Source organism: Apaloderma vittatum, unplaced genomic scaffold (genome assembly GCF_000703405.1).
Source record: "Apaloderma vittatum isolate BGI_N311 unplaced genomic scaffold, ASM70340v1 scaffold27092, whole genome shotgun sequence".
Taxonomy (NCBI): domain Eukaryota; kingdom Metazoa; phylum Chordata; class Aves; order Trogoniformes; family Trogonidae; genus Apaloderma; species Apaloderma vittatum.
Window position 1 is genome coordinate 7,706 of NW_009704535.1, and position 8,953 is coordinate 16,658.

An 8,953-nucleotide genomic window follows, 5' to 3' on the forward strand; every position below is an offset into this window, starting at 1 on the left:
GAGGGCTCTCTCAGCCAGCGTGTGGTCTGCCGCAGATTATAAGCTATCGGGACAGAGCACCTTTTTCCTGGGTATCTTGTTTGGGCTCTTGTCGTGCTCGGTAGAGTGCTGGGCTGTCGTCTTCCCTGCTCTGAAGGAAGTCAGGAAGGTTGAATTTAAACTGCTTTTTCTGCCTGGCGCTCTGTTGCGAGAGAAAGGAGGTGAATTTTCCCCCTGCTGAGTATCTTAATGTCCTTTAGCACCAACAGCATTGATGAAGAAGAGAGTGGAGGTTGTTTGTCATTCTTCCCTACTAAAAAGGTTCCTGGTGGAAAAGAACTTAGCTGCCTTGACCCCATTTGGAATGCTAGTCCCCTTCAGGGTAATTCGAGATCCCCGGAAGAGCTTTTGTTTGCGGTGTCTGACATGGAAACTGTTTGTGAAGGCTGTAGATAACGTCATTAAGTTAATTGATTACATCTGATTTGCATAAGCAGAGCAAATGCAGCTGTCCTCAGTGCATGCTGAAGTGCCAACTGCAGAAATGATAAATGTGCAGTTCATCCCTCTTAGGTAGAGGGAACTTTGGGGCGTGTGGTTGGTTCAGTCCTCCTGGACCACACCTGTAGCCTCGAGTACCGCGGTTACGGACCTGTACGGTGAGATTGCAGCCTGGGTTTGACTGGCACGGTGCGGTTTAGGCAGTCACAGACTACTGGGTGCCAGTCTTGGAGCATTCCTATTCTGTGGAAGTCTCTCTCCTTGCAGATTCTTTCAGATTTTTCTTTCCTTCAACACTAGGCAACTCCTCATCATGGGATGTATTCTAGAGAAGAGGAACTCTTGAGGGAACGCAAGCGACTCGGTGTCTTTGGTATTACATCGTATGATTTCCACAGTGAGAGTGGCCTCTTCCTCTTCCAGGCCAGCAACAGCCTCTTTCATTGTCGAGATGGGGGCAAGAATGGTTTCATGGTGAGTCTGCCACTAGTTTTATGAATTTCACCTGAAAACCTGAAAAAGTGGTTTTGATTGGAGGTGGCTGCCTGTCCCCATCTGTTTGGTTACAGTCATTTCTCTTGTGTCTTGTCAGGGCTATGTTAGTTCTCATTTCATGGGCTGTACTGTATCTGCAGTTGAGGAGTTTTTGTAAATATGAAGCTAGAAGTTGATGTGGTACAGAGCTCTTTGTGCATCTGTTGCTGTAGGTGTCTCCAATGAAGCCTCTGGAGATCAAGACTCAGTGCACGGGGCCGCGAATGGATCCCAAGATCTGCCCTGCTGACCCTGCCTTCTTTTCCTTCATCAATAATAATGATCTGTGGGTAGCAAATATTGAGACGGGGGAGGAGAAGCGGATGACGTACTGCCATAAAGGTAAGTGGTGCTTCTTGCCGGCTTCAGAAGGAAATTCCTTCAGACAGACTTGGGCTGGAAAGGCTCACATCTTCACGGCTTCTTTCTCAGAAGTACCTTCTTCTTTCGGATCAGCTCTTTCCAAGGAGATGTAAATGCAATCTTTGTTCCTCTCCAGGCTTGTCCAATGTTCTTGATGACCCCAAGTCTGCTGGTGTAGCCACTTTTGTCATTCAGGAGGAGTTTGATCGGTTCACGGGCTATTGGTGGTGTCCCACAGCTTCCACAGAAGGTCAGTCGATGTCCTGCTTACCAAATTCTGATGCTTTAAGTGCTGCCGGCCCCTGTTACGAGTGATTCTTTGAGCAAGGTTTTCCACTGGCCTGGGTTTGGTCTGATTCTGGGGACGCCACCTGAAGGGAGAAAACACTGAGGGGTTAGAGTCGTGCTCTGAGGAGTACTTGCAGGTGGTTGCTCGTAGCTGTGGCCACACAGGAGATGCACGCTCTGCACCGGCGCGTGCTGCCGCAGCGCCCCGGGCAAGTCAGAAACAGCTGGAACACACGGTAGCAAACACACTCGCTGTCTGTCCTAGGTTCAGAGGATTTGAAAACACTGCGGATCTTGTATGAGGAAGTGGATGAGTCAGAGGTGGAGATAATTCATGTTCCTTCACCTGCCTTGGAAGAGAGAAAAACAGACTCCTATCGATACCCCAGGACAGGTAAGTGAAATCCCGTGGGGCCGTTAAAGCAACTCACGAGTCCCGCTGGCAGCAGCGGTGGAGTTTGCGCTGTAAACTTTGTGTGATCAATCTGGGTACTTACTGGGGTGTAGAAGCTGGTTGTAAACGTTGGCACCTAATTGAGTCTCTGAGCCCAAAATCTACTGCAAGAAAGGAGTGGGATTTAAAGTTCAGCTTAAGTGAAAGGATTGCTGAAAAAATGGAATGTATTTGATGGCGTATCATGGAGCACGTTTTGAATACCATCTTTCCTCTCCCTCCTGGGAATGTGCACAGACAACTAGGCGAGGCAAAAGCAAACTTTTCCCAAACCTGGAATGACTCTTGCCATTACATTTTTGCTCACAAACATAATTGGGGATTTGTACATTCACACACGGCGATTTTAGCAGGACCAGGAAGCTGTATTGCATATAACTACGGAGCGTTCATGTTGGTCGTCTTGATACTCTTTCAATCCTTCTCTACAGGCAGCAAAAATCCCAAGATTACATTAAAACTGGCAGAATTTAAAACAGACAGCAAGGGTAAGGTAAGTGGTGACAGCTCAGACTGGGATATTGCACAGGAGGTTGACTGCTTCTGAAGCTCCCTAGAATTAAGACAGACGCTAAGAAATCCTAGATAGTGTTGGCCTTTTTTTTCATCCTCTTGTAACACCTGTTTCCATAAATATGTTTACCCAAGAAACACAAAAAACAACTCTAAAATGCTAGGAAGTATTATTCTGGTGAGAGAGGCAGCTGGGAGAGGGGAGGCGAGGGCCAGGTGGGGTTATCCTGGTGGTGCCACCTTGTCAGCAGGAGAGCAGGAGGGTTGAAGCCAGATCTAATCCTGGGCTTCAGTCCCTGGATGTATCCTCTTCTGGGCCGGGACACCAGAATCGTTTTGCTTTGAAGGTTGATTTATCCCTTCTCTTTCTGCCGTTGCTTCTCCTGGCCTGACCCTTGCTGAGGCCAGTAGTTAAACTTCCTTATTCTCCCGTTTCACTGAGCTTCCAGAGGAGGAGGTGAGGAGGTCTGGGAATGGCCCCGATTAATCTTGGACCTTCCTTTTGCTGCAGATCGTGTGCGCTCAGGACAAGGAGCTGGTGCAACCATTTGCTGCGTTGTTCCCGACTGTGGAGTACATTGCTCGAGCTGGATGGACCCGAGATGGCAAATAGTACATAAATTTTTCTTCCAAATGAACATTCACAAGGGCTTTCCTGGTTGAACTGTTGCAGGCCCTTGACACGCTTTGTAATTTAGTCACAACCTGTTTTTAAAGCCATGAGTACAGAAATGGCACATGAGTATTTGGCTTCTTCAGTGTTAGAACTTCCTAAAAGTAGGAATTAATCAAATGTAGACTGGAGTGACAGGCTCTGAGGTTTAAGTCACAACCACAAAGTTAAATGACATCGATATATCGAGGGGTTTTGAGCTGAAGGTGTTTAACGCAAGTACAGCACGCTTCCTAAATGGGAAGGTGCTGCAAGCAGTTTTATCGTTGTACGTTGGTCCAGTTAGTGATCCATGGCAAACGTATCGTGGGTTGTTTGCGTGACGCTAAGTCCCTCACGCAGCGCGTGCAAGGGGAGAGGTTGCTCTGAGCCCGACGGGCTCCCGTAGCTCGCTGTTGCTCCAAACGTGATGCACAGTCTTGCGCTGGCCAGCCTTGCCTGAAGAGTTACAGAATTCGCACCCAGCCGGTTGGTTTGAAATGTGAAAGCTCTGAATCTTTCCCTCTCCAAAGCTTGCGTGACTGTTAACTGGTTTCTGTGCAGATCAAGCTAAGGTGACTTAGCTGACTTTGAAGCTTGTAACTCAGCATTCACTTTCTGCTCTAGAAACTTAAATTGCTACAGCTTTACAGAAGGTAATCCCGTAGGTGATTCTTACGTTCTGCACCAGAGCTTATCTAAATGTGCTGAACGTATCACTTGGTGAGATCTGCAGTCGCTGGCTCTTCGGAAAGTCTGTCTTAATGATGGAACTTCCCTTGATGCACTTCCAGGCCTTGGGGTAGCCGCACTCTGCAGCGGTGGCTTGCCATCTGTCATGTCGCGAGGCCTGCAGTGCGGCGCCGCTTCAAGTGACTCTCCTCGGAGAGGAACCAGGCCGACACTGAAGTGTCCTTCCCTGGGCAGTTGTCTTATGTCCGTGCCTTTCCCTGCTAGCGCAGCGTGCGGTGAGGAAGCTGCGAACGGATCGCTTTAGGAGCGGTCGCTTTAGCTCGTTCGGAGCACTGAGCAAATGAAGCTTCCCGACGGAGGGGCTGCCCGAGGAAGAGTTATGTTCCAGAGACAGGGTTCTGTTAGCGGTGCTCCCTCGGAATAGACGCTCTGGCAAATCTGTCAGACATCTCGTCTGAACGATACCCCTGTGAAATACCAGACATGACTGGCAATACGTGTTTGTTGGCAAAGCTTCCAGGAGATTAGAAAGCGGCAGTGAGGAGAAAAGCTTTGCGTTCAGATGCCTAAATCCTTTCTGCCAGCGGGGAGGGGAAAAGGGTTGCATGTTCTGAGAGTTAGAGAGGGACGTCTGTTTTGTGGTACTGACAATTCACCTCCAACTTCTTTCCCCAGTGCCTGGGCTATGTTCCTAGACAGACCTCAGCAGCGGCTGCAGCTAATCCTTTTGCCTCCAGCCCTTTTTATTCCAGTCCCAGAAAATGAGGAGCAACGCGCTGAATTTGCCAAAACTGTGCCAGAAAACGTCCAGCCATTTGTGATCTATGAAGAAACCACTGATGTGTGGATAAATGTAAGAGGCTCAGGGCTGGGAAGAGAGCACAGACTGCCCCTTCCTCCCTCACAGTTAACCATTTCTGTGTTGGCTGCGTGTCCACTTTCAGTTCATGCTCTAGCAGACTGCTTTGCTATTCAGTAGTGCCAGATTTGGTGTTAATTCGGGGGGTTTGGTAAAGCCATGAGAAGGACTTCCATGCTCTCAGCACTGGAAGAAGTGAGGATCCTGCAGTCCCCTCACAGCTGGAACTGTTAATTTAATTCTTGCTAAACATTCTTGGTGAACTCAGGCACTTGGGACATTTTTGGATGTAATGCTGCCGTTCTTTTGGAGATAGTTTGCTACAAGATTAAGTGTCTTCTTGAAGCGTGAGCACTCCTAATCCCTGGGATTCCTACTTATTTACATAGGTAATGGACATAGAGGGCAGGGAATAAACTTCAGCCCCCAGGATTAAACATCTTGATGCTGAAGTGACAAAGGGGCCTGGAGTTCACACCGTATTGGAATAGCAACCGCTTGGTGGGACTCGCGTAACTGAAACGAGCTCAGAGGCGAGACTGGTGCTGATTTTGGTGGTAGCCACGGAAAGGGCAGAGCACATGCTCTTCTGCATGGGCCCAGAGTTTCTTTGTGGTAATGAGAAGGTGTAGAATGGATTTTTCCCCTGCTGGCTGCACATCAGAGATATTCTCCTCCCTCTCCTCTGCTTCAAAAGCCCAGCAGTGCAGCGCCGATTCCCTCGGCTCTGTCTCCGCTGTCTCAATAAAAACACTCACAAGTCTTTCACCTTGTGTGACAGGTTCATGATATCTTCTATCCTTTCATCCAACCGGAGGGAGAGGAGGAAGAACTCTGCTTTATCCGAGCCAACGAATGCAAAACAGGTTTCTGTCACCTGTACAGAGTCACAGCGGTCCTGAAGCAAGGCAGCTATGACTGGGTGCAGCCCTACGTCCACAGCGAGGGTAAGAGCTGCGCTTTGTTGGCGTTTCAGCTTTGGGAGCTCCCTCTCTGATTCGCTTGTGTTGTCTTTTGGGGAAGGCAGTGATTTGTTGTCATGTTATCTCTTCTAGATGATTTCAAATGTCCTATCAAAGAGGAGATTGCCCTGACCGGTGGGGAATGGGAGGTGCTGGCGAGGCACGGATCGAAGGTAGTGCTTATTTTTATTCTCTCTCGCAGCGTTACAGCTCTGCATTGTCTGCCCACAGGCCTGGCCTGCGCCCTCGCTTACACCTGGGACCAGCTAGAACTCCTTAAGCTTCATTTTGTTTCTCTTTTTATTGCTGCCTCTGCTTTCCCCAGAAGTGCTGTAGTCCAGTGCACATTGAACCCGTTGCCTTTTTAATCAGACTTCAGATTGCTCCTTAGGTAAATCCCACGAGTGAGTCAGCCCATAAAAAAGGACACAAGTCTGATGTTTGAGAGCAACAAAGAGCTGTTTTGTGGAGAAGCTTGGGATTGCTGCCTTTGCTGAAGCGTTTTAACCCCAATGAGTGCTCGTGAATTGGAAATATGTCCTAGTGCTTAGGGTGAACTCTTGGTCTCCAGCTGATCCCTCAGCAGAGCCTTTAGGAAGAAGGCAGCTAGGGAACAGGAAACAATTTAGAATATGGAGAAACTGTATCTTTTATTGGTTGCAGAACAGCCAGAAATGAATTTTTATTAATCTTGTAGAAACCTAGTTCCATTTTTTGCTTCAGGAATTAACTCGGAGTCTGATCTTTAACACTCCCAGGTGATTCCTGTCAAAATAAAGACCTTGTCTGTTCATTTCCAGTTAGTCTGGATTTTCAGTTCTCGCTTTTTAAAAGGCCTACAGCTCCATGCATTTGGTTTCTGCTGCTTTTCCTCAGTCCGCAATTAACCTGCTGTCCCTCCCCATGTGGATTCTCACTGTACATGCTGTTGAATCTGGCCACAGCTCTTCCCTGCGTGTGTTAGGGCTAAAATTGTGTTAGCAGCAATTATTTTGATGCATTCGTTGCTCCACAGGGCTCTGCCTGGTTTTCCGGGCCAATTGAGTTGGATATTTTTTTCCCTTTGCTGTCTGCAGTGGTCTTCAAACTGTGGCTTAGCCAGAAATAGCATTTGAGCTTCAGCATTCGGAAGCTCTAGGGTGGAAAACAGTTCGGTTACTGTTGCTGGATCAATGCAGTATTTCAGAGCTGTAGTCTCAGTTCCGGGCTGGCCAGGTGGTATTTAGAAGCAGCTTTATCTGGACATTAAAAACATATTTTAATGTGGCACAAAGTTTGGTGCCGTTAGAGCTCTTAGACTCCAAGACTAATTCAATCCGTAATCACGATTGCTGAGAAAAATGCACGGATGCCCTTGTGATGCAGACATCCTATGGAAGATGTCGTGTTTAAACACAGAATCTTTCTGGTTTCACCTGTGGCTATCAGAGCCTAATTTTTTGATGCTCACTAGTAAACAAATGCTTTGAGACTCTCAGAGCGACCGCTTTTTGTTACTTGCCTGGACTGTGGTTCTCCGCAAGAGCCACGTACACGTTCTCTGGCCTGTCCTATCAACAGGCGTCGCGTGCGGTCCCCAATGCCACGAGCAGCCTGTCACGGTCTATTTGGGTTTTAAGCTGACTCTGCCTGGGGACAGACTGTTCGAACTGACAAAGGAGCGGGAGTTGTCATCCTTCTGTCACTGAGCCCTCTCTTCTCCACACAGATCTGGGTCAACGAGACGACGAAGCTGGTGTACTTCCAAGGCACGAAGGACACCCCGTTGGAACACCACCTCTACGTAGTCAGCTACGAGTCTCCTGGAGAAATTGTGCGACTCACCACCCCGGGCTTCTCCCACAGCTGTTCAATGAGCCAGGTTTGTCGCTTCTTAGATACAAGATGCCCTCGTCTCCTGACTGACGGGGATCCTAACTGAGAACGGTAACGAATCAGAACGAGTAATGAGTCCAGGGAGCTTCTTCGCTTTGGTCGCCCGGGAACTGCGTGGAGGAGATGAGATGTGGGATACGAAAGACCTTGTACCCCTGACTCTTCTCTCTCCCCCTTCTCTAGAACTTTGACATGTTCATCAGCCACTACAGCAGCGTGAGCACTCCGCCGTGTGTGCACGTCTACAAGCTCAGTGGCTCCGATGACGACCCGCTCCACAAGCAGCCCAAGTTTTGGGCGAGCATGATGGAGGCAGCCAGTAAGTCCCGTAGGACGCGTGTCAGTGCTGGGTTTGTGTCCGTGGTGCTCTTCCTGCTGGTGGTGGCAAAAGGTGATGGAGAGGGAAGTGGCCCAAGTAACTTCCAAAGGGAAAATTAAAGCATGTTACCTTGTGAGGGAGATATCCCTAGTGCATAGCTCATCCAGGGAATGGGATACAGGCTCTTAAGGTGTTGGTGTTTCATGTTCCAGGGTGCCGGATTTACAGGAGTGTGGTTGTAGGTGTTTCTTTACTGATAATTTGTCTGAAGCGGGAGGGGGCAAGTATCTGGGATGCAGTGGCTACTTCACTTGAAGGCTGGAGGCTTTCACGTTTTAGATACAGCTCACAGTAACACCCAAACCTCTGTTCTTAGCCTTCCATATGTTGCTGTTGTGGCACAGAGTGCCTTGGCTGAGAACACCCAGCTGGTGATAGGTGATCCCTTTCACTATTTACATGACCGGCAGATCGTGGCCATGTGATTCCCGGTGAGGGGCACTGCTAAGGCTCAGCGCGGTTTGGTGCAGAAGGAGCAGGTTTGCAGCAGAAGGAGCTTGTTGAGGTGGGGCGGGAGGCAGAGCCGGCTGCCAGTTCCTGCCCTGCTAGGGGCTGAACTTCCTTCTGCAGGTTGTCCCCCGGATTACATCCCACCCGAGATCTTCCATTTCCGCACTCAGTCAGACGTGGAGCTCTACGGAATGGTCTACAAACCTCACGATGTACAGCCTGGGAAGAAGCATCCCACGGTGCTCTTCGTGTACGGAGGCCCTCAGGTAACGATCCGGATGAACTGCTGGTGTCAGGCATGGGGTGGCTGCCCAGGGCAGAGCTCTCTGTAGCTTGGGCACGCATCAAGACTTTGGTTAGCAATGAGCACTGGACCTCAGGTGGTTCTTTTCAGCATTTAGTCTGATTTGCCTGGCTCTAACAGCTCGATTAGTGGCTGGGGGTCGGCTCA

The 8,953-nt window shown here is 49.1% G+C and overlaps 1 protein-coding gene across 1 annotated transcript in view; it reads left to right on the plus strand.

Moving 5' to 3' along the window:
- Nucleotides 1-8,953, plus strand: part of DPP9 (dipeptidyl-peptidase 9) — a 17,414-nt gene that overhangs the window by 6,335 nt on the left and 2,126 nt on the right. Inside the window, exons 4-15 of the mRNA XM_009865089.1 lie at nucleotides 781-954; nucleotides 1,188-1,356; nucleotides 1,514-1,627; nucleotides 1,931-2,059; nucleotides 2,551-2,612; nucleotides 3,144-3,244; nucleotides 4,653-4,830; nucleotides 5,618-5,783; nucleotides 5,892-5,971; nucleotides 7,507-7,659; nucleotides 7,857-7,992; nucleotides 8,623-8,768. Of these exons, the coding sequence (XP_009863391.1) occupies nucleotides 781-954; nucleotides 1,188-1,356; nucleotides 1,514-1,627; nucleotides 1,931-2,059; nucleotides 2,551-2,612; nucleotides 3,144-3,244; nucleotides 4,653-4,830; nucleotides 5,618-5,783; nucleotides 5,892-5,971; nucleotides 7,507-7,659; nucleotides 7,857-7,992; nucleotides 8,623-8,768 (1,608 nt within the window). The remainder of the gene's footprint in view (nucleotides 1-780; nucleotides 955-1,187; nucleotides 1,357-1,513; nucleotides 1,628-1,930; nucleotides 2,060-2,550; nucleotides 2,613-3,143; nucleotides 3,245-4,652; nucleotides 4,831-5,617; nucleotides 5,784-5,891; nucleotides 5,972-7,506; nucleotides 7,660-7,856; nucleotides 7,993-8,622; nucleotides 8,769-8,953) is intronic.